Source organism: Lepidochelys kempii, chromosome 8 (assembly GCF_965140265.1).
Source record: "Lepidochelys kempii isolate rLepKem1 chromosome 8, rLepKem1.hap2, whole genome shotgun sequence".
NCBI classification, from domain to species: Eukaryota; Metazoa; Chordata; order Testudines; family Cheloniidae; genus Lepidochelys; species Lepidochelys kempii.
In genome coordinates, this window is record NC_133263.1 from 8,155,775 (window position 1) to 8,181,404 (window position 25,630).

General features: G+C 43.4%; 1 protein-coding gene across 3 annotated transcripts in view; it reads left to right on the forward strand.

Moving 5' to 3' along the window:
- Positions 1–7,426: 7,426 nt before the first annotated feature.
- Positions 7,427–25,630, forward strand: part of ADAMTS2 (ADAM metallopeptidase with thrombospondin type 1 motif 2) — a 258,408-nt gene continuing 240,204 nt past the window's right edge. For all 3 annotated transcript variants that reach the window (XM_073355401.1, XM_073355403.1, XM_073355402.1), the window contains exons 1-2: positions 7,427–7,894; positions 9,036–9,397. In XM_073355401.1, the coding sequence (XP_073211502.1) occupies positions 7,807–7,894; positions 9,036–9,397 (450 nt within the window). In that variant the 5' untranslated portion in view covers positions 7,427–7,806. The remainder of the gene's footprint in view (positions 7,895–9,035; positions 9,398–25,630) is intronic.

A 25,630-nucleotide genomic window follows, 5' to 3' on the forward strand; every position in this document is an offset into this window, starting at 1 on the left:
CAATGAAATTTCATGGATTATGATGAGAGAGAAAATGTAAAGGGGGATTAAGATTAAGCATTTACTTTAGACCCTCTAAATGGCTGAATGAAATACCAAAGATGATGAAGAGTTACAAGACTCAATCCTCACGATGTATTTTAGTGACTTGGATATTGGTTAGACAGACCATTTGAAAAAAAATTCTTAAAGAATGCTAACCTGAAGCTTCAGAAGATAGACAAATTATCTAAAGGGGAAGCAATTTTAGACATGGCATTGACAGACAAGGAGGTCATATGTAGGAATTTGGCGCTAAGCACAGAATTCTGGAGTAGGCAATCGGGAATTGATTGTACTCCCAATGCTGTATTCAAGTAGGAAGTTGCACGAAAGCCTGGGAGACAACAATTTTATGAAATTGTATAATCCCAGAGTAGGTGGATGTTCTAAGTGAGCACATGGAGACTAACTTGCACTAAGTAGCTGCAGGATGAGAGGAGTGGAAGGGTGATCTTTATGCCACCTTTACACCATTCTAATGCCTCTCAGCTTGCACAATGCATATAAAGATCTGTTCAATTGTTTCTCTTGCTCTGTGGATTCAGTTAAGACAGAATTACATGGATTAATGTTTGGAAGGCTGTCTTTAACCATGTGGAACTTGAGACAGGAAGGATATCTGGGGGCTAGTGCTAGGGGCTCAGTAGTGGTGGGGGCTAGTGCCCCTCGACCCCTGACTGGAGTTTGAAACTTGCCCTGGCCACCCCTTTGTGAAGACAGAGGGGCTGCTGGGCCAAATTTTGGTAAGTTGTGACCCCATTTGCCTGTTTGTCCCCCTCCCCCCCACCTTTACAGTCCTTCCAGTGCCCATGGACACTAGGCACCCACAGCCTCTTGGGGAAGACGGAGCAGAAGGCACCATAAATCTCCAGTTCCCAGAGGGGTGGGAATATTGGATCTAGGCTTTGGGTACTTTCTGGGGAAGTGGAGATGCAGGAGGAGGATTGGGTCTGGGGCTCCCAGAACTACCTGGCCCCTGGTGGTGGTTGTGCTCTTCAGCATGACTATCTCTCTGTGCAAGGGCATGGGGCTGGGTGCAGAAAGGGGATGAGAGAGCTCAGGACTGGGTATAGGGGAGCAGTAGGGGGAGAGGTGTGGGCTGGGTGCAGGGCTGGGAAGGGAGACCTCTAGGCTTCCTCCCTAAGAAAATTCTGGCTGTGCCTGTGGTTGGTGCACTACCTGAAACTTGGGAGACATAGGTTCAAGCCCATGCTTGGTCACAGACTTCCTGTGTAACCGTGGCAGAGTCACTTAACTGACAGCTCCCAACTGTGAAATGGAGATGGTAGTACTTCCGAAAACACCCATGGGAAATGGTGGATAAGTACATTAGAGTGAGGAGCTCAGATCCTACAGCCAGGGGAGCCATGTAAGCATAACAGATAACTTGCGTTTAAATTCTATAGAAAAGTTGAAACCACCAAGGAAGTGCTGGCTCAGTCTGGCCCTTGATATGCTGAAAGTAAAGTCTTACAGAAACACCAGTATGATCTATGCTAAATGAACATAAGACTATTCTGCTATGCAGAGCTGATTCAGCCAATGCCACAAAAGCTGCAACCAAAGGGGACTTTTCTAGTGTTAAGTTTACCACTAATGCTGCAGTATTCCATGGTGTGGAATACAAACTGAGACCCCACAGGAATTGGGATGTATTATTGCCAGGAGCACATCATGGGCTCTTTCCTCCTCTTGTTTAACAGGAAACCACAATCCATTGTTCCCCTAACCCGCTCCACAAATGCACATGCCCTTGGAGACATGTTATCTGTTCACTCCTCTACTTCTCAGCTTGGCCTATTGCCCCCTAAAAGATTGCACTGCAAAGGAGTTTGTGGCAGATGAAGTGGGAGGAGGTCACGCACTAAATCTTAGGTCTTGGACTTAGGAGGCACCATCAAATGCCTACATAAGAGTCCATCCTTGCTAATAAGGGAAAATCCATCCAGAGCATATAGCCTATGCTTCACCCAAGTCCTGACATTGGGCTCAACTGGTACCTAAGGGCCTGTGTGGGCCCTCTGTGCTGAGCTGAATTTCATCCTTCATCCATTTAGGGTTTTTTTTTCAATATTGTAATTTTCTTTTACTCCTCCAGCCAGTTGTTTTCACTACTATTGTTGCTTCTAGGAGGGTTTCTTTAGTTACCTCTTTCTCAATAACATGGTTCTCTGGCACTGGAAATGGTTAGTCCTGCTGTCACCTTATCTTAGAAATGAGTGGAAATGAGCCTATCAGAAAAAGAGCTTGAACATTCAGACTGATGTACTAATTTCTGCATCAGGCCCTGCTTTGAGTTATGTTTCCTTTTGTCACTGAACTCCGGCTAGTGGGGGGGAGAGGAGGACAGGGATGTTTCAGTTTTAGCTGCTGCTTTTTGGCATGCAGTGCTGCAAAATATGTTTTAAATACGTTAGGTAGTGTATAATACTGCCACGTATCAGGGATAAAAAGGGTTCAAACAATAGAGGGCCTGGAAATTTCAAGCGTGGAGGAAATGAACTGGCACAGAACTTTAAATTTTCTTCCTTTTAATTAAGATTTATAATGTTACATTACTGGTATGTATACATATGGCTAGGAGTGAAAGCAGAAAACCATGATCTGCATGAAAACCACAAGCAGCTGATATACAGTCCTTTCACATAAAAGTACTAAAGTCACCAGTAACAGGGTCAGAAATAAAGTTTCTCCCCACCCTCACAGGAGAATCTTTGGAGTAAGAACTAGAGACCATGTTATACCATTAGATTTTAAGCAGAACTCCCCCTAGGAATTTCATTGTGGGGAATTCTACTTAAAAACTGATGGACTAATGCCCCTTGGAGAAGGTATAGAACATAAGAATGGCAATACTGGGTCAGACCAAAGGTCCATCTAGCCCAGTATCCTGTCTTCTAAAAGTGGCCAATGCCAGGTGCCCCAGAGGGAATCCCATCCCCTGTCGCCCATTCTCAGCTTCTGGCAAACAAATGCCATATAATGACAGAAAGACGTCACCCCCACCCCCATCATCAGTTTCTTACGTTGTTGAAAGGATTCTCCTCTATAACAAATTAGGTCTTTGAACTCTCAGGAACAGGGCTTCTAATTGCAGAATGCTCTATAATATATTTATATTTTAAAACATTCTCTCAAAGCAGCAGCTAATGCCATAAATTAAAGACACTTGCATTTCACTGAGCTAAGTAAAATGTGCTACAAGAAAGAAATAGTGCCCTGCACCCTCAGACCAGTCACCAGAGCATAGTCAGGGTATCCCGACCACCTCCTTCCACTCCTATGAAAAATTAGTATTACCAGGACTCTTAGAGGTGTGAGCTTGAATAGGCTGAATATTGGGGCCTTTACTCCAACTGAAATTGATGGTAGTTTTTCTGAACAAAGACTTAAGGATTTCATTTAATGAAAAATTAAGCCTAGATTTTGAATAGAGGTAAAGCTCAAGGGGTGCAAGTCTCAGGCTGAACTTGGCCAATTCTGTCAAATTTTTAAAAAAGGTTTTATGCTGGAGCCTCGCCACAAAGGAAGCAGCCTCTACCTTCATTAGACACAGCGGAGCTGTTAGTGGTTGGTGGTCTGGTTAATCTGGACTTCCTACACTGGATTACTCAGTCAAGTGCTTCTTGCTGCAAGGCTTCACATCCGAGGTGGAAATAGTAAGTGGAGGATATCACATCAATTTGGACAGAGCTACCTGCTATTGTTGTGTCAGAACAGAATCTTAATGGAACAAGTGCAACAACATCTTGCATTTCAGCTCGTGTCAGTCATTGAAGCTCTGGTGTTGGGCGAGTTTGGGGCCACTCCCATTGACTACAACAGGACCAAGATTTCGCCCATTAACTTCAGTGGAACTATGATGATTTATAGCAGCTAAAGCTCTGGCCTCGTCACTTGATGCTGAGGCCATGTCTACACTACAAAATTAAGTCCATCTACCTTTTGCCGGCAAACAGCCGCTGCAGTAGTTACATCGCCTGTGCATGTCTATACTTTGCTCCTTGTGCCGGTGATGTGTATCCTCACCAGGAGTGCTTGTATCAACTGTACTGTCAACATGGGGCATTGTGGGAAGGCTCGTGAAAGCCAGTAACACTTGACAAAAGCAACACGGTGTCTGTGCTGACACTGCGTTGACCTAGCTACATCGACTTTGACTCTACGTTGCTTGAGGAGGTGGAGTTATTAAATTGGTGTAGCTGGGCAGTTACGTCAGTGAGAGCAAAATTTAAGTGTAGACGCTTCCATACTTAGGTTGATGTAAGCTGCCTTGTATCAACCTAACTCAGTAGTGTAGACCAGACCTGACAATCTTACCAACTATCGACTTGTTTCTGTTCTCCCTTTTCCTAAGGGAGGGTTACTGAGAAGGTTATAGGCAAAGCAGTTCTGGAGGTACCAGGAACCAGTGGATTTCCCTTGATCTTGTTTGGCTGTGGTAAGACAATAACAACTGCATGTGAAACTCATTTTCTCCATAGCAATAAACCTTCCACAAGTTTCTCTATCTTCCTTGCTTATGTCATCACCCTTCAATGCAGCTGTTATCCATATTAAGCAGATTTGCTAACCTCCAACTCTTCCAATTAGATTCCATCTCAATTAACACAACCCTCTTGTTGGCCAGTCCATGTGTTGTATATCCACAGCAACTGTTGTCACTGTATTCTCTCTCTCTGAGGCACATGCACGTGAGACCTTTAGTAATAAACATTTGGCCTGTTCATGCTCCCCTCAAAGGCAATGGCAGAATACCCGCTGAGTTAAGTCAGAGCAAGACTGGATCCATGGAATCTAAAGGAGCCATATCAGTTTAAAATACAAGCCCAATAAAAATAAAGCTGGAGCTTTACTAGCCACGGAGCTGTACTGATGAGCATATATAGGATTTTCAGTAAGAGAAGCTGCTGAATACTAGCTCACAAACAGGGAAATCTATTGCAAAAGCCTCCCCCAAAGAAAAGAGCATCCAAGAAAAACACCAAAGAGAAGATTGATATGTACAGTTAATAAGCGGTTCTGCTCTTATAGATATCTGTCAAAACCCCCTTCTCTTTTTACTAGCTTTAAAGATCAGACTACCCAAAAGTAGAGGGGGGGGGTAACATAGGGATATAGAGCCGGGGTTCTCAAACTGGGGCTTATGACCCCTGAGGGGGTTGCAAGGTTATTATGTGGGGGGTCACGAGCTGTCAGCCTCCACCCCCAAACCCTACTTCACTTCCATCATTTATAATAGTGTTTATTTTTAATGTATAAGGGGGCAGGAGTCGCACTCAGAGGCTTGCTGTGTGAAAGGGGTCACTAGTACAAAAGTTTGAGAACCACTGATATAGACATTGCCAGACTGGATCAGAAGTGAGGTCCATCTTCTCCTGTACACTCTCTCCCACACTGACCAGTACCAGATTTTTTTTACAGTCTTATTCTACTCCAGTATATCTACCTTTGGGGCTTGGTCCTACACCCTTCCCACAGGATGTAACCCCACTGGAGTCAAAGGGGTTAATAATGTAAAGAATGCAGGATGGGGCCCTTAATCATGCAGGAGTAGCAATAAACAGGGATAGCTGGTGCTCTGCCATGCGATTCCCCCCCCCCGTGAAACCTTGCTCCAGGAAACCTTCAGATGCAAACAAGTGTTGGAAATGGCCCACCTTGATTATCATACACATTGTAAGGAGAGTGGTCACTTTAGATAAGCTATTACCAGCAGGAGAGTGAGTTTGTGTGTGTGTGTGTGTGTGGGGGGGGGGGGGGTGAGAACCTGGATTTGTGCTGGAAATGGCCCAACTTGATTATCATACACATTGTAAGGAGAGTGATCACTTTAGATGAGCCATTACCAGCAGGAGAGTGGGGTGGGAGGAGGTATTTTTTCATGCTTTGTGTGTATATAATAAGATCTTCTACACTTTCCATAGTATGCATCCGATGAAGAGAGCTGTAGCTCACGAAAGCTTATGCTCAAATAAATTGGTTAGTCTCTAAGGTGCCACAAGTACTCCTTTTCTTTTTGCGAATACAGACTAACACGGCTGTTACTCTGAATCCTTGGGATGGAAAACATGAAAATACACCTATGAATCAATCTACTATGAGTGAAACCCCAAACCAGTGACAACAAAGGGGCAAAGCATTCTAGGATACTGCAAAATTGGCCAGTAAACTGATGAAAATGGCAAATAATCCTGAAAAAGTAAACATTTTGTATTTATTCAACTGCTACATTAAAGTCACATGTAAACATTGGGCCCTAAGGCTGTCTGTATCTATGTGGAAAAATTTTTATGGCAAAAAATGTAACTTATTTTCTTTTACATAAAAAAAAAACAGTTAATAATTAATTGTTGTTTGCATTACAATAGCACCCAGAGACTCCTTCCAAGATCAGGGCTCCATTCTGCTAGATGCTCTCCTGACTGTCCTTGCACCAAATAATTTACAATCTAAATTTCTTGGTCTGCTCCAAATGTATTAGATCCAGGTGAAACTCTGATTTTGATTTGCATTAGGCCATGTCATTATTTTCTTCAGTTCTGATCTTTGCAGTTCTAAATGAATCTGAGACTCAAGTCAAAACACCTGAATTTCACATGGCTTTGCATGGAAAAGTTGCTTGTTTTTCATGCAAATTCATGGATTAGTTCCAGGGTTGCTCTCAGGTGGGATCGGGTCTGCATGACAGAGTCACAAGTCATTAGACTAACCTTGGTTGACTGGCTTGTTCTCCGTTTTTGATGCAAACATTTTGCACAACTCTACTTGTTGCTGATAAACTGCAAATGGGGAGGCAAATGTGTTGGGGTGTGTGTGTGTGTGGATGTGTATTTAAATGAGTGTTTAGATTTATGTAATAATACTGAGATTTTCTAGCGGATGTAGCAGCTAATCAGACTACTTGGCCAGAAATTAGAGGTGTCCTTCAATTTATAAAGTGTTTGAGATGCATTTTATTGAGATGGGAGCTGACTTGTGCGGCAAAGTTGAGGCCCAAAGAAGGTAAGCTTCCCTGAAGGGGAGGTCAAGTTTGGCTTCTCCAAAGAGCGGCCTGAGTCGCCAAATTGAGATGTGGGCCCAACTTCCCCCGAATGTGCTAGGTGTAGGGGTCTGCTGCACGTCTTTAGATCCGTGAGTGATGTAAACCCCGTGGGAGGAGGAGTGTGCGCGCCCCTCCTCTTGCTGCACAAGGTCTAGCATAATGTCAGGACTCCACTAACAAGAGCTTGGCGCAGAAGGAGGGTCCGAGCGGGGCGTCTTGGGACAGAAACTTGAGCGCATTAGGACCTGGAGGGAGCGTGGCGCTCACTACTCTGTGGGCTGCTGCTCGCGAAGAGTCAAGGGCAAAGAAACGTGGCTGTCGAAGCGGTGGGTGGGGAGGTGTCCCGCAGCCAGAGTTGGCTCCAGGAGGGAGGGGAGCCCCGGGACTGCGGCCAGGGCTAGCTGCGGAGCCGGGCTGCGCTGGGTGGCAGCGCGTCTGTCAATCAGCCTGACTTCACTCCCGCACGCCCTGTGTTCTCTGGTGCTGCGCTCCAGCCGCCTCCTGGTGTCTCTGCTTCGCTGCGAGCCCGCAGAGCGGCCGCCGCTGCTGCTGGGTGCATGCACCAGGGGACCGGAGCGGGGCTGGGGCGTCCCCGCCGCGTTCCGGGCGGCGGTGCGGAGGACCGGGCGGCGCCGGGCTGCCCTCAGATGGTTTTGGGTAGCGGCGGGGAACTTTAACGCTGGCTCCGAGTGTTGGGCTCGGTCTGCGGTTCAGCTGCAATGGATCCTCCCGCGGCGATCGCCTGTCTGCTGCTCTGCTGTGCGCTCTTCCTGCCCGCGAGCGCCCTGCAGAGCTCCAGGGAGAGAGGTAGGTCCTGGGGGGGAGGTGGCTCCATCCCTGAGCCCCCACCCCCGGCTGCTATTCACTTGGCTTAGCCCCCGCTTCCCTGCAGCCTCCCCCTCCGAAGTCCCAGCTAGCTCGCCCTGGGGCTTTCAACTCCCCTTCAACTTCTTCTGCTAACACTTTTTGCGAGACTTGCAGTTGCTCCCTGTGCTCCGTTAACCTCTTCTGGCTGCAGCAGAACAGGGGCAGATGGAGCTGCCTCCTCAGGGGGGAAGGGATTTCTGGCATCTCTGCAGACCCATAGCCACCCTCTGGCAGCCCCAGTGGGAGGATAAGCCTCTGGAAAGAAAGGAGGCTGGGGGAGAGCGGTTTAAATCCCAGATCGCGCTAGAGAGAGTGTAGTTAGAGACGGGGTGGGAAGTGGGAACCTCGAATGAACTCTGGTTTCAATGTAGCACATCTGACAGATCAGAGTTTAGTGTGTCAGTTGCTGGAATTGCATGTACAGAATAAAACACACGGTAGCAGCTTTTTTTCTTCAAACAATATGAATTTAAAAGCTCTAAAAGTCGCCGAGACACTCGTGCTGGTCCCAGCCCGAGTTACCAGCTGTATATTGTGTCTGCTCATCACACGCTTTCAGCTTGTTTAGGATTTGATCAGCTTCTCCCACAGTTGTTTTTTTTGGGGGGGAAGCTTATTTTCCTTTTAAATTTATGACCTGCAAATGCTGATATTATAAACATTTCGTTCCTCTAACCTCTGTGTTTAGCTCTGGTCAGAGGTCCGTTTAATAGACACTGAAGCCTTCCCAAGGATTGTGCCAACAGTCCCCAGAAATTCTATGTCCTAGGTGATTAATGGCAACAGTCTGAATAGCTCAGCTGTCTCAACTGACTTCAGTTCATAAAACATCTGGAAAGGAGATGCAGGGTGCTTATTTTGTAGGAGAACTTTGCTGTCTTACATTCTCTTATAATTGCACTTTGCTCTATGTTAGGAAAAATGACCTCTGCACAGTATGTTTCGCCACACTCATGAATGAAGTGGCTGTGGAGAATGCAGTGGCCATCTCCCTTATGTAATTGTCTGATGGGGTAATGTATCGTGGACTAGTAATTCTAAACCAATTTTTAGTTTTAATACTTTTTTTTTATCTTTAAAGATCCTATTTTGAGGAATATAGAGGAATACAGACTTGTCGTTCCAATCAGCACAGATTCAGAGGGCAGGTTCCTATCTAATCTGGTGTCTGGACCTCCAAGGGGGCGCTTCCGAAGAGATGCTGGGGATTTGCAACATGAAGCTTCAAATGAGCAAATATTTTATAATGTCACTGTTTTTGGAAGAGAGTTTCACTTCAGGCTGAGACTGAACTCTAGGCTGGTTGCCCCTGGAGCAACAATTGAATGGCAAGAGGATTCTAATGTGACTCATATTGAACCGCTCCATGGGAATTGCCTATATGTTGGGGATATCACTGATTTGCCTAACGCTTCAGTTGCTATAAGCAACTGTGATGGGCTGGTAAGCTGCTTTGCTATTATACCTAATAACATAATTATTTTACTTAATTTTCGTATAGTGTATATATTTTTAAAATGTGTTGAACTTTGTCCTTAAAACTTGCATCTCATGTGCTAGGATAACTATGAATTCAGATTAACTGGGTGTTCCTTCACCTAGGGGTAGCTGTGTTGCAACGATAGCTTCTTTTAGGGGTAGATTGGGAGCAAGTTCAGTCAGAACAGGCACGTTCTATTTTAACTATTGTAACAGACCGCTAAGTACTGTAGCTCAGTGGTGATTTTCATTTGAACTTACTTGAGGCTTTTAACATTTAAAGAGAGGACCAAGGGGATTTTTAGAAGAGGAGAACATTGCAAACAGGTTTGACATATGTTATGCTTTTGCCTTTGATAATGAAACTTGTTCAAAGGATAGGCTCAGACCTTTACAGTTTTATAGATCTTTCACTAGAGCCAATTCTCTTGCCTAATCTAGTGATTTATGAAAAGTAGCAAAAGTGTTAAAGGGTTTCACAAGGAAACTGCTCCATATCATGCATTTTATGTGGCTGGGTACGTGAGAGCTTGTTACGGTTTTCTATTCTGGAACACACGTTCAGTGGTCAAACTATATCTGTTTGTGTCAGACATCTGAAAGAAGCATACACTGTGATTTTAACAATAATTGCTATGTAGAGCAAACTTTGTTTAAATGACAAAGTGACTTTTTGGGGAGAGGATAGTGAACGTCTAATCTATCCAATAACTTCTAGGTAGACTTTTGGGTCTCATATCTTTTGTGATTATTTAATTTCTGTGTAGTTCTCTGCTCTTCTTAATCAACAATTTGACTCAGTTGTAGTCCATTTTTTCTAGGTAGTCACAGAAAACTATTGGTTTATAGCATCAGAACACGTCTCAAAACTATAAAAGTAAATGAGATGACCTTCCTCTCGCCTCAATTTCCTTATTTCCACGCCTGTGATTCTTCCCCTCTCTTAACCTTATATGTTCTTATTTCTAGAAGTAGGCTTTAATGTTGCTATATGATGTGGACAGGTTGCTAGGGGCTAAAGTTCCTTCAAGAAATACTCTGATGGCACATTTTTGCATTGTCCCAAGAGCAGACCAGGAAGCAGATGAGGACTTCCTCTTGCTCAGGTGAAGAGTGATGGTGCCAGCCCAATACCTGGTGCAGATTAATCAGCACACAACTGCAACTGCTTTGGCCAGTGCATAGTTGGGGACAGAGCCAAAGTTCTGCCCACTCCTCACCCACCTGCACCAGTGGGGAAATAGCAGTCTTGTGGAGGTTGTTATTCCTCCTGTGCTGGCTACCCACACTGATGCCCTGTTCCTTCTTACATGTGCATAAGCATTCGATGGGCCACAATCTGGCTATTAATATTTTAATAGGAAAATATCGGTTGACTAGCAAAGAACTTTGTCAAAGCAAAAGATTAGGAGCCTCTATCCCCAAGGCCTTGCACCTTCTGTTGTCATTTACACCTGTGCACAGTGGGTATATAATACTGCTGTTGGCACAGATGTAAATAACTTCACAAAGTGCAAGAGAGAGGATAATTGGACCCAGTGTCTCTAGTGATCAGTAAAGCCACCCTTCACATAATGCCAGGAATAATTTTAAATAACTAAAAGCTAGAAAACAACAGTAGTTATCCAAAGAATGCTACCTGGTTGTCTAGTAATATCAATTAGTTAAGATAAATTTAACACAGTTGCATTACCAGCTGTCTGACTGAATCTTAAAGACTGACTTCTATAGAATAATATTTGAGTCAGTTAAGAGTGTGATTTTCAAAGTTCAGCCATTATTTTCACTTCTAGCCTTATGTAAACCTTGTTGGTGGCCAATATGCATGGAATAAATTGATGTGACTCCATTGTACCAACTTGCAACTGCCTGTTGCACTTTATTCACTTAGGCCAAGTTCCTGAAAGCATTTATACATGTACTTAATTTCAGGCTCACAAATAAAGTGCTTTTAGGACTTGGGCCTCACTTTAGAATAATTAAAATTATTATTACCATATCATTACGCTGGAATACTGATCGAAATGAGATATTTTCAGCTTTTCAAATAAACATCTTGTTTTACTTTTTGTTTGCTTTGTGTCACTGCTTAGTACTGGCTTTGGCATTTAGCTAGCAGCTGGAGACTGTTATCCTGTGACAATGTTCTACACTAGTGACTAGCTCTTTGTAAATATGGGAAAGAATTAAAAAAAAATATAAACTTCAGCCAAATGAGCATCAGCCAAAAGTTAAAAGCAAACACAGAAAAACGTACATAGGGGGTGACTCAACTCCAATTAAAGTCAATGAAAAGGCTTCTGCTGACTTCCAAGGGTACTGGATTAGATCTTTAGTTACTAAGGTAAATTACCTTAATAGAATACTTACTAAAGTTTCAAACTAGGCTGAAATACTGTGGGTTAGTTTCTTATCTGGGTCCATAAGAATGCTGGACAGAACCCAGCATATTAATTATTTCCCCCCTGTCCATTAGGGAAACTAACATGCTAAAGAAAGAGAGAGTGTCTAGTGGTGCTGAAGATAGGAATGAGAGCTAGCAAATTCTAATATGGCTCTGACACTGATTTGCCCAAGGCCATATAATGTCTGTGCCTTGATTCATCCACTCCTAAATGGAAAATTTCAGACCTTAAATTATTTAGGACAGACTATCGCCTATATCTGTTTGTACAGTGCCTAGATAACTTAGGTCTTGTAATGCAGAGCAGTACCCAAGTATCTTTTTAAAAACTTGGGTGTAAGTGACTTTCCCAAGGTCACACAGAGAGTCTGTGGTGGAGCAGTGAATTGAACTTGGGTCTCCTGATTCCTAGGCTAATGCCCTAATCACTGGACCACACTACTACACAGCCTCCTATGGTTCTCACATATGAATCAATTGTTAAGAACCTAAAAGGTTCTAGGTATTCAGGTAGTGTGTCTTCTGAATCTGAATCCTTCCCGTCTGTCAAAGGTCGCTTAGGGCACAAACAAGGCCCTGACATCCCTGCCTGTCCTGGGCTGTTCATTGCATGTCCTCTGTGTTGTTCAGTGATATACATTTTCCTTCGCTAAGTACTGTTCCATGACGGAGGGATTCTTGAGATCGCCCCTTTTACATGTCCCTCAAGCTGCCTAATGGCATGCCTGCCATGGCAGATGTTCTGGCTTCATCCCTAACACATCCCCAGATATTCCTTCTTCTTTGCTGGATAACTTTGAAGATAAGGGGTTTCTGAACTCTGCATTTATAACAAGCGCCAAGATTTGTCATTCTATTTAATACCTCATATTTTCCTGAGGCATTTGCTTTCAGAGCCATTTAGATATCTGGACCTTTTGATGGATTTCCATTTTCACATCCTTATGTAAAGGTTGAAATAACATTTCAGCTGAAAATTTGTGGTTTGGTCTTAAGTTGTAGATTTTCAGTGACTGAATCTTGTTTAAACTTGTGAATGTAGTTGCTGCTTTGCCAATTCATGACGTTATTTCCTTCTTCGTATGCTCGTTGGCTTACGTATTACTACCAAGTGAATCTTACATTCCAGTTAATACACATGAGAAGGCTCTCTGCTGCTGCTGGTTGTACCAGAAAGCTGAGGTTATTGGAACTGATATAAATCACAGCAGTCAATCTGCAAGTGAAGTTGCATTTTATATAGTAGAGGGTTTGGGTTTTTAAAAATCCTCTTATGTGTGATCACTCTAAAAAGTACAATGGGGTGTATGTATCCAACTATATATGATTTTTCAGTCAGAACTGAGGGTTGGTTGTTTTTAATGTGGGTCTTCCCACATCTTTCCAAAGTAGAAATCAACAACAACAACCAGTTTTACTAAGCACTGGATTTGATGTGGAGAGAGCCAGGGATGGATGAAGATTTCCAGTGTGTGCAAACCAGACATATTTTTCATAGCTGAATTAGTGGGGAACTTTCCTTATGAGCTCTGCTGTGAATGTGATTGATTTTTTTTTAACCATGTAAAGAAAGTGTCACTGTAACTTGCCTACTTAAAATAAAAACAACTTGTTCTGTGTTGGGCTACTGAATATCTTCACTGTTGACTGAATCACACCCAAAATGGGTATGAGTGTATTCTGAGTTTATACGTTCAGTCCCCAGTTCTCCATTCCAGCAAAGCTATGCTCAGTATAAGGTACCTTTATGCCACCCTTGTGCCTCCCCATATTCGGGCCTGTCCTAGTGTAAGAGCAACCTCAAGGCAGCACTACAATTCTCGGCTGCCTGTGGCCTCTGTGGTCATTCCAGAAGACACAGTGCTCTGGCCACACACTTACCCTTGGCATGCCCTGTACATTAGGGATGCTGCTGGGGCACAATGAAGAGCCAGCTAGTTCCTGGGTTAGGGTTATTCTCTGATGGACGGATCCACTCCCTTTACCACCTCTCTTCGTTGCTGGAATGGTACAGGCATGCCATAGGGCAATGAAAAATCAGGTCGATGGCATTCTCTCCTGACTTCCCTTCAAAGGACCATCTTTACCTCCCCCTGAAAACCAAGGATCTTTTGAAATGTGCTGGCCACCAGGGCCACCTGTAGGAAAGACCTGTGACTGCACTGCAGGCTGGTCTTCATGGCTGCAGAGCCCTACATAATGACCATCTGCTATGTCACAAGCCCCCTTCCTCTCTGGAGGGTTTTCATTGAATGGTGGGTGAAGAAAGGAAAGTTATTGTTGATGGGGTCAGTGTTTACTGTACACCTGCTCAACCACAGAGCCTCTGCCCAAGTACAAGGCCCAATCCCCAGAGAACACCAGTGGCGCTGAAGAAAGAAAGGGAGTGTGCCATGGAGCCAGAACTCTTCACTTCATTGCATCCAGATTTGCTATTTGTGGAAAGAGAGGGGAACATACTGACTAACATCAGTACCAATATTTATGGTGGCTGTGAAAGTCTTCAGCAGCATTCGCATGATGCCAACATTGCTGGGTGTAGAATTTCAGTGATTTTGAATATGCCCCACCCTTTTTATACTATATTCCTACATCTATAGGAAACTGGTCAGAGTGTGTACTTAAATACAAACAGATGTGAGATAAACACAGTACAAACAAGGCATGTGACTCCATGTAAGAGGTACAATATGCACACAATCAGTGTGAAAGACATCCAAGGTTTTGGATCAGTACAGAATCTAGCTTTGTGATGTATTTTAGTGGATATGCAAATGATGCATGCTGATTAGAATGCTTGAGTTTCTTATACATAAGAAAGAAAAGAATTTGGACTATATCAAAGTCTTAAATGTTTTTAATGTCTCCTGTTCAGTGCCACTGAAAAACACCCAGTGGTAAATCCTGAATAACAGGAACTAAGTGTAATAATTTTATTCCATGTCTGGAACACAACAGAAGGCTCAAATGTAACTTTGAACTTTGATGTCCTGCCATCTGTGTAAAGTAAAATTTGGGCAGCTATAAATAATATGTACCCATGATGTTCATTTGTGTTCTGAGGTCTAAGAGGAGTGTGTTTATATGTGGATGGGTGGATTTGAAGGGGAGGGCAGGGAACTGAATCTCAAAATGATGAGGGCAAGATCCTTAGCTGGTGTAAATTGACATACTTCTACCGAAGTCAATAACATTATACAAATTTAAAGTAAATGAGGATAGGACCCTGAGTAGAGCTCTGCGTGGGACTGTTTTTTTAAAATCCTGCTTCTGTCCCACTCCGCAGTATCTGCTCCCGCGTTGTTTCTTGCATTTTTATCTCACTCACACCTACAAAAACCTTAGATCCTGCAAGAGACAGATTCCCTGATGCTCCAAAAACAAAAACAAAATTATATATAAACAGAATTCAGACACAATTTTTATCAATGAAAGAATAAAACAAATCTTGCTTAAACCATGTAAAAAAATACTTTAACTCCTGTTGTAATAGACATCAAATATTTCTACCCCTTGCTTAAATTTAAGTATTAAAATCTTTATTTAAAAACAAAGATTGTGTTTCCCACAACTTCCTGCAGTCTGGTTGTTTTTGCCCACCCAATCCCGCCTGCAACAAAGTACATTTTCTTCTTGGAGAGATGTCCCTGTGGGTGCTCCACTCTAGGTGATGGTGTGTTCCTGCATCTTCGCTCGGAGAGTTTTGCAGAAGTGCCCGTACAGGTGGTGCATGCTGGGTGCCTGCCTTGCGTGCTGTTGGCGCACAAAGTACCATATGTGCGACCTGGACTCCTGAGTTCCTTCTCAACTGTCCCTGACCTGAGACGGAGCTCAGCAGTCCCGTTGAAAACCTGTACTCCCATTCCATCACAGTTTTCCAGTGATGAAGATGAGGGAGTGGAAGGGGGTATTCTCCCATCACCATTCTTCCCCAACCTACTGCTGCTGGACCATTAAGATCATGGTCCACAAACAGTCAGGACCTGTGACCTTGGTATGGCCACCCATGGATGGGACTACCCAGGCCTTTCACTGGTCACTGGCTGTATTGGAGTCCTTGGGGGTCTTACAAAAGACACCATAGCAGGCACCCCAGCCCACGTAGGGAGGACACCAGATCTCTGCCTCCACCTTTGGCGACATCAGCGGTGGACACACGAGGAACCCATGGCAGAGCAGGAAGAGGACACTGCTCCCAACACCTCGCCACTCAACAACAATTCTTCCTCCTCACCAGATGAGGCTATTATGCCGCCTCCACCACCAACCACGGCAGATGACTTTACCCGCTTCCAAGACTTGTTTAAAAGAGTGACTAATGAGTTTGATTGCTCTAGAGGAAGTGCCTGTAACTCAGCATTAGTTAACAGATATCCTACAGACATCTTCCTCCTCCAAGATAGCATTGCCAATCAATGTGGCTATCATGGAACCTGCCAAAACAGCATAGCAAACTCCAGCCACAATTCAACCAACTTGCAAAAGGGTGTAGTGAAAATACTACGTTTCTGCAAAGGGATCGGAATTTCTCTTTACACACTCAGCAGCCAAGTCGCTGGGGGTGGAGGCAGCCAACCAAAGGGGCAAACAGCATTTCCACTTCACCCCCTTTGATAAAGAGAGTAAGAGCCTAGACCTGTTTGGCTGCAAAGTATATGTCTCATTCACACAGAGTGTCAAATTATGCGGCATTACTCGCCAAATATGACCACAGGAACTATGCAAAATGTATGGACTTTATTAATGACATCTCTGAGGACAAGAGACAACAATTTAAATCTTTGATCTCTGAAGGACAGATGATCGCATATACGGCTCTACAGGCCTCACTGGATGCAGCTGACACTGCAGCCAGATCCACTGCTACTGCTGATGTCATGCGACAGACCTTGTGGTTTAACTCCTCAACATTTCTACGAAAGATGCAGAATACAACTGAAGTCCTCCCTTTCGATGTAGAAAAATTGTTCGCAGTCAAAACCAAGGAGGTGCTGCACATGATGAAAGATTTGAGGGCCATTTTGAGGGTCTCTTGACATCCATACACCTGCCACAAGAAGGAGACAATACAGATATCAACCGTGTCAGCACCCTAGATACCCAACATACACACAGCGACATCAAAGGCTGTACAAACAACAAAAGCAGCAATGACAGAGACAGAGGCCACAAGGACGACACCCTCCACCATCAGCGGCATCTCAATCTACTTCTTCTAATAGCAAATTTGAAGTTTTGGTGGAGGGTCTAGAAGACCTCTCCCACATTCCAGTGCCTACATCATCCACCCAGCTATTTGGAGACCATTTACTCCCATTCTACCTGAACTGGGTGACTATCACCATGGACAAATGCGCTCTGGAAGTCATCTGGTTTGAGCTATACCATCCCTTTCCTGTCTATTCCCCCCCACCAACCCCTCCTTCCCTGACCCTCTTCAGGGACCCCTCTCACGAACATTTGTTATGCCAAGAGGTAGATCATCTCCTCCAATTGGGGGCAGTAGAGACCATCCCTATACAACACAAGGGAAAGGGGTTTTATTTCCACTACTTTTTAACACACAAGAAAAATGGAGGATGGCAACCCATTGTCAATCTCAGGTGACGGAACAAGTTCATGAGAAAACGAAGGTTCAAGATGGTCACCTTAACAAAAATAATACCAGCGCTGGAGCAGGGGGACTGGTTTTCAGCCCTCGACCTGCAGGATGCTTATTTTCACGTCACAATACACCTTGCACACAGGCGTTTTCTCAGATTTACTTTGGGCACAGACCACTATCGGTACAAGGTTCTACGTTTTGGCCTGTCAACAGCACCCCGTGTTTTCACCAAGATCCTTGCCATAGTAATGGTGCATCTGAGAAAGCAGGGAATAATTTTTCCTTACCTGGATGACTGTCTCCTGAAGTTGCACATTCAATCAGATGCCGTTCGCTCCACTCAAATGGTGATAGTGTTTCCAGAGTCTCAGTCTACAAATAAATATAAAGAAATCAACAACAGAACCAACTCAACAGTGAGAATTAACTGGCGCGTACCTCAGCTTGAGGGTGGTGAAGGCATCGCTTCCATGAGACAGGTTTGAGACGATAAAGACACTCAGATCCACAGTATGGAACAGTCCACAGATCACTGCCCATGAATGCCTAAACCTTTTTGGCCACATGGCAGCATGCACATTTGTGGTCAAAAACGCACGCTTGCACATGCGCTGCCTGTAAGGATGGCAAGCAACTGTGTACAGACCAAACAAACGCAGAATAAGCATACAATTAACAATGCCCCACAAGGTCAAGGACTTACTAACCTGGTAGACTCACCCACACAACCTGTGCTCTGGGATCCCATTCACACAAGACCCTCAATCACAGATGATGACAACGGATACCTCCCTCCTTGGGTGGGGAGCACACATGCAACATTATACAGTACAAGGACTATGGTCCACAACTGAGACAAGTCTACACATAAACTTGCTGGAACTTCATGCCATCCGCAGTGCCTGCCTCCACTTCCTGCTGTTCATAAAAAACCAGCACATTAGAGTAATGACTGACAACATTTACGTAAATAGGCAAGGGGGAATCAGGTCACCTTTGTTATGCGCCAAGGCTATCAAACTCTGGAACTGGTGTATCCAACACAATATCCATATTTCAGCCTCATAACTACTTGGTTGCCAGAACACCTCAGCAGATGTTTTCCCCACGACCCATAATGGGAATTAAACGATACGATACTGCAATATGTATTCCGAAAGTGGGGTCACCCACCAATACCATTGCTACCCAGAGTGATACAGAAAATAAGGACCTACAAAGCCAGAATCATGCTAATAGCCCCCACGTAGCCAAGACAGCCATGGTACCCGTACATAACGTGGACCGTCTGCACATGCTCCAATCATGCTCCCTCTCCACACAGACCTACTGACACAATGGGAGGAACAAATACAACAGCCGAACATAGCTTCTCTATGGCTCTCTAATGATGAGCTAACTTGTTCTGGCCAGGTCCAGAGGGTGCTACTCCACAGTAGAAAACACTTTTTACATGTAGCACCTACTTATATAAATGGAAGAGATTTACAACATGGTGCACTGCCAGACAAACTGATGCAACATCTGCACCTCTCCCATTGATATTAGACTACCTTCTAGAACTGAAATAATCTGGCCTCTCTGTTAGCGCAAAGAAGGTACACCTGGCGGCCATCACCACTTTTCACGAAAAGATTGACACTACAATCTTTGCCTACCCAATCACCAGCGATTCCTCAGGGGCATTCAAACTCTCTATCCGGACATTAGACACCCACGCTACCTGGGACTTAAACTTAGTGCTAATGGTCTTGACTTGGAAACAGTTTGAACTTTTAGTAGCCTGCTCTTTGTTGCACCTGTCCATGAAGATGTCATTCCTAGTAGCGATCACATCAGCGAGACGTGTGGGAGAAATCAGGCGCTCATGGCAGACCGGCCTTATACGATCTTTTTTTAAGGGTAAAGTCACATTACGTACCCATCCCAAATTCCTACCCAAGGTAGATTTGTCTTTTCACATTAACCAAACTATACAGCTTCCAACTTCCTTTCCTAAACCACACAAGAACTCGCAAAGCCATGATGCGCACCCTGGACATTAAAAGAGCACTGGCTTTCTACCTGGGCAGAACTAAACCATTTAAAGGCTCACCAAGACTCTTTGTATCTATTGCTGAACACTCCAAAGGTACCTACATATCCACGCAGAGACTCTCTAGTGGATATCTGGATGCATTCATCAACAATTAGGACGCACTCTACTAGATCTATATCAGCATCCACAGCGTTCCTAAACAACGTTCCCATTTATAAAACCTATTCAAAGCCACCATCTGGGTCTCTGAACACACCTTTGCCAAACATTATGCAATCACTCAAGGCCCTAAAGCAGATACCCAGCTTGGCTGAGCGGTACTATCCAGTTATTTTATCAACTTTGAAGCCCCTATCATCCTAGAGAGCACTACTCTACAGTCACCTGGAGTGGAGCACTCACGGGGACATCTCTCTCGAAGAAGAGAAGGTTACTCACCTTGTGCAATAACTAAGGTTCTTTGAGATGTGTCTCTGTGGGTGCTCCACTACTTAACCCCCCTCACCTCTACTTCGGAGTTTGATGCAAGCTCTCTGGTAGAGAAGGAACTGAGGAGTCTGGGTCGCATGCATGATACTCCAAGCGCCAACAGCGTGCAAGGCAGGCACTGTGCATATGTGATCCATATGGGCACTGCTGTAAAACTCTCCAAGCGAAGGCGCAGGGATGCACCATTACCTGGAGTGGAGCACTCACAGGGGCATTCATCTAGAAGAACCTCAGTTACTGCACAAGGTTAGTGAACTTCTCTTACCCACTCCCGTTATTATGGCAGCAGGTCCTGCCGGACTCATGGGATCCCAGTCCTGCTGTAGGTCTCCTGCCCTGAATTTTGTGGTACATCAGTGAACTTCTCTGGTATCTAAGTCTATATGGAACTTTTTTCCTCTGTGTGCTTTTTTTAATTAAATATCAGATGTCCAGGGACTCTGCAATGTTACTATTAAAATGGTAAGCTATTACAAATAGGGATGTGACAAGTAAACTATTAAGAATGCTTCTGGCTGCTTCATTCTTCTGCACACTGCATCGAGTGCCAAGCCCTGCTTGCCTTATTTACATGAGGAGTTGAGTTCAGTAGTACTACTCAAGTGAGCAGGGATTGCTTTTCAGTGTTTCAGACTGGGTTGTATGCTATAACAACCCTCACAAAATATTTGCGTGAGAAACCTATTGTCTGGCTGCTTACCCAGATGTTAATTCCTCTAGAAATGCCTGGTCCATGCTAGTACTATTTAAGCTTTGTTCCCTAAAAGCGGTAGTGACCCGAGCACAGGGTCCATCTTGGTGAGTTAATGACCATCAAGACTCTCTTAGCCAGTCAATAATCTTCAGGAAGTAGCTTGTTGCTTTGATTGTTATTGCTTAAGTGCCTGTTTGCCAAATGTCCTAACAAAAAAGATTTTATCTGGGATTTGCAAGTATCTTCCTGTTTTAGAAATCAAGTAAAGAAATTATTTGTGTGCATTTAGTCTCTCTCATCTCTGACAGATGCTATGCTCCAAAGTGTTAAGTTTTATAGGCCTCCATTCAGGAAAGCATTTAAGTACATACTGAAAGTCCATCCCTGTTCAGGACAATGCTGATTAACTTTAAGCAGGTGCCTAAGTTCCATTGAATTCAGTGGGATTTAATCATGTGCTTAAGTGCTGTCCTGTTGGGATGCTTTCCTGAATCGGACCATAGGACCTGATCCCTAGCCAATTGAAGTCAGTGGGAGTCTTTTTTTCCCATTGACTTTAGTGAGCTTTGCATCAGGCCTATCGTGCATGTGTTTTTGATAAAGGCTGCCATGTAATTTATTCACCATTAATTTTAAAAAAGTTCAAAATATCTTGTAGCAGCATTTTCTACTTTTGGTTTGAAGTCTGTTTTGACTTGTTATATCTTTCCTTAAAAAATTCTGAATATTTCAGGCAATCTCTATTTTCTTTTCCCAATAATATGATGTGTATGTGTTGGCAATATTTTTCTAGTTCTAAATATCAGTTAAGAAATGTTGATTTTGCAGGTCTGGTGAAGACACACTAAGTTGATAAGAGAGTGCTCTCCCTTCGATGTCTGTACTCTACCTCCCAGAGAGGCAGAAGCTATGTTGGCGGGAGAACGTCTCCCATTGACATAGCACAGTGTAGACCTCCTGTAAGTCAACCTAAGTTATGTTGATTTCCGTTATTTAACCAAACTAGCATGACTTAGATCCACTTACATCGTTAGTGTAGACCAGCCCTTAGTCATGTCCTATGCATAATGGTTAAAACAGATGTTTACTACAAATAATTCTAGTAGATGCATTTGCACTAAGTTCTCAATACTTGCACTGTCACTGGGTTGTAAAGACAACAGACTGAAATCTGGCATATAGCGTCTCCTTTCTTAAGAGCATTTCTTCCCGTTAAACAAAAAACAAAGACTCAGGATTGTCTTTGTTGATAGTGTAATGGCCAAAAAAATCTTTTTTTCTCTTTAAGCAAATTAAACAAAACAGTTGCAATAACAGGAAAAATTTATACACTTCCTATAACACTGTGTACAACTGAACATAAAAAACTAACTTTAAATGATCAGGGCCCTGATCCTACAAACACTTAGGCATAAGCTAAACTTATTTATTTGTATTATGGTAGTATTATTTGTATTATGGTAGTGCCTAGGAGCCCTAGTTACAGACCAGGACCCCATTGTGCTCGGTGCTGTACAAACAGAACAAAAAAGATTGTCCTTGCCTGAAGGAGCATACAATCTAAATATAAGACATTATATAGATTCAGACTGATGGGGTTGGAGAGAGGAGAGTACCAGTAAATAATGAGACAGTATTGGTCAGCATGTTGAGCAGTGCTCCAGATAGTCTGTCTGAGTTCAGTGAGGCTACTCATGTATTTAAAGCTAATTGTGTGTGTGTGAGTGTTTACAGAATCAGAGCCCAAGTTACTACCTTAAACCCTAGTCTTGCAAACGCTCATGCACGTGCTAACTTTAAGAACATAAGTAGCCCACTTTAACTCAGTGGGGCTACTCACATGCATGTCAAGTTTTTTTGGAGAACTGAGACTTAAATAACTGGCTTGCTGGCTTTTTACCACTAATATGCAGCATTAGCCTGGTAAGACAGCCATTCTTCACATATTATAAATTGCTGAGGCTTCTCCTTTTAAAATGTACAGACTGATACACACTACCTAATTAGCATGATTCAGTCTCTTACTGGAGAAAATTATTCACTATATGCTTTTCCCTAGAAGGAAAATCTCCTATCATTGCACACCCTATTTTTCTTTGCATTTTTGTATGCAAATATTCTCACCTGCTTTCATCTGAAAATGGAAAAAGTAATTTCCCACATCAGGCAAGCGGACACCATCTGGACAGACTATCCTAAGGCAGTCAAAGTTGATACCTTTATGCTATTTGTAAGCCTTTGGATAAAAGATAGGCATTTCCTTATGTCCTGTTTGACCTTGTCTTGCGCTCTCCTTATTGTTGTAGTATCTCAGAGGTATTCTGCTCTTTGACCACACAAGAACTAATTTCCAGCCAGAACTTAGAACAGTGTACGCCCAAAAAATGTGCTTAATGGCTCCCTCTACTTTCCATCCTGAAAGGTCCAAAAATAGTAGCTAATTTTGACAAAGTCATAATTACCTCCATGAATAAGCAGAACATCTATTTTGAGAATCTTGTCCCTCTTCAGCTTCCAGAGCCTGTTGCTAGTATAATGCTATTAGCTTGCAATAACCTTATTGCTTCCCTCTGGTGTGGTTTGTAGGCTTCTTTGTGGTTTGCAAGATTCTCTGAGGAGCTAGCTGTACAAATTCCTGCAACCTGCCAGAATTTCCCACACTTGAAGCTGATTTAGAATTTTGGTTGGTATAGGAAGCTGGAAAAGATTTTTCTCAAGTCAACCAGTTCCAACCTCCGCAGAGAGCAGGATCATTGTTTCCTATAATCTAAAATATGAAAGTGTTTTATCTGACCCCTTTTGATTATGGTGACAGCTACCTCTGTTGGCAGATCAGTCCATTGCCTAGTTGCTTATTCAGATAGGCAACTTCTCATGTCAAAGCTTATTACCTAAAACAAAGACTTGGAGAACAATTCTGCATCTTGCTGTGCTGAGGTACATGCAGTTCCCTTCCACTGCTTCCTATTAACAGCTCTGTAATATTTGTACAGTATTTTCATGTTAATCCTATCCCTCACTGAAACTTTGGGAGCAAAAAAAGCAATAAATCCCATCAGTTTCTCTTCATATGTTGAAAGAAAAGGAGTACTTGTGGCACCTTAGAGACTAACCAATTTATTTGAGCATGAGCTTTCGTGAGCTACAGCTCACTTCATCGGATGCATACTGTGGAAACTGCAGAAGACATTATATACACAGAGACCATGAAACAATAATGTCTTCTGCAGTTTCCACAGTATGCATCTGATGAAGTGAGCTGTAGCTCACAAAAGCTTATGCTCAAATAAATGTGTTAGTCTCTAAGGTGCCACAAGTACTCCTTTTCTTTTTGTGAATACAGACTAACATGGCTGCTACTCTGAAACTATTCGACATTGGTGAGGCCTCATCTGGAGTACTGTGTCCAGTTTTGGGCCCCACACTTCAAGAAGGATGTGGATAAATTGGAGAGAGTCCAGCGAAGGGCAACAAAAATGATTAGGGGACTGGAACACATGAGTTATGAGGAGAGGCTGAGGGAGCTGGGATTGTTTAGCCTGCAGAAGAGAAGAATGAGGGGGGATTTGATAGCTGCTTTCAACTACCTGAAAGGGGGTTCCAAAGAGGATGGCTCTAGACTGTTCTCAATGGTAGCAGATGACAGAACGAGGAGTAATGGTCTCAAGTTGCAGTGGGGGAGGTTTAGATTGGATATTAGGAAAAACTTTTTCACTAAGAGGGTGGTGAAACACTGGAATGCATTACCTAGGGAGGTGGTAGAATCTCCTTCCTTAGAGGTTTTTAAGGTCAGGCTTGACAAAGCCCTGGCTGGGATGATTTAACTGGGAATTGGTCCTGCTTTGAGCAGGGGGTTGGACTAGATGACCTTCTGGGGTCCCTTCCAACCCTGATATTCTATGATTCTATGATTCTAACTCTTCGTATGTTGTAGACTCTAATCCCTTTTTCCATTATACCTGTGTCTGTTTGAAATTCATCTTTGTTTTCAGTGTCATCTTGACACAGTGTATTTTTCTTTTATTCTGTAACTATGTAATGAAAGGCCTACATTTCCAACAGTATTTTTAGAGCCATCCCACCAAAAATGTAACAGTCTCTTTCATCATATAACAAAGGCTCTTTCATCATATAAGAGCCTCCTATCTAGGCAAAGTCCAAGATAGTGATTCTTTTTGTTTTATTCAGTGGTGCTGTGCTGTTTTGTCACAGCCATTTTATTGTCCACTAGACCTCTTTTGACAATTGGTGGTTTTCTTAAAGCTCTCATGCCTGGAGTCATGTGACTATGTTAAAAAAAAAAGCACCAATTAAATCACCCCAAATTATATATAAATTCTTATGATTTTTCAGCCACTCTTGATTTTTTGGGGCTTGATTCGTGATTTTTGAACAGCTGAAATGGCAGTACTGCTTTTGCCCTCCCCCCCATTGCATTTTTTTCTGCATTATTGCTTCCATAATAAGTTTCCCGCATTTTAGCTACGTTGATTATTTCTCTCTCCTGGTAAAATTCTGCCTTCATCTGATGCAAGTGTTATGGGATTAGAGGAGGGAATAAAGAGGCAACAGCTATACCTAGTACAAGACTCATTCTACCAGTGTAAGGGAATATTGCTTATGGTTTACTGAGTTGGTTGATAAGGGATTTGCTACTGGGTGCACTTTCCTCTCCTTTGTGAAGGTGCAGAGTTTACCCCTGTTTTGCATGTGCTTTACACAGAGCTAGCCAGTTGGGTCTTGTCATGCCCCATGTCTGGCAGACCACACCCCTAGGGCAGTGAAGCCCTGGCCATTGTAGAATATGACTGCTGCCTCATACCAGTCTTTTCTGGTGCTCTTCTCGTGCTGGAGAGAGATCCTGTTCAGATCTCATTTGCAGCTAACCTGTCTGTAGTTTTGTTCAGATCTGTTCAGATCTCATTTGCAGCTAACCTGTCTGTAGTTTTGGCTCTATCTACTTGGAC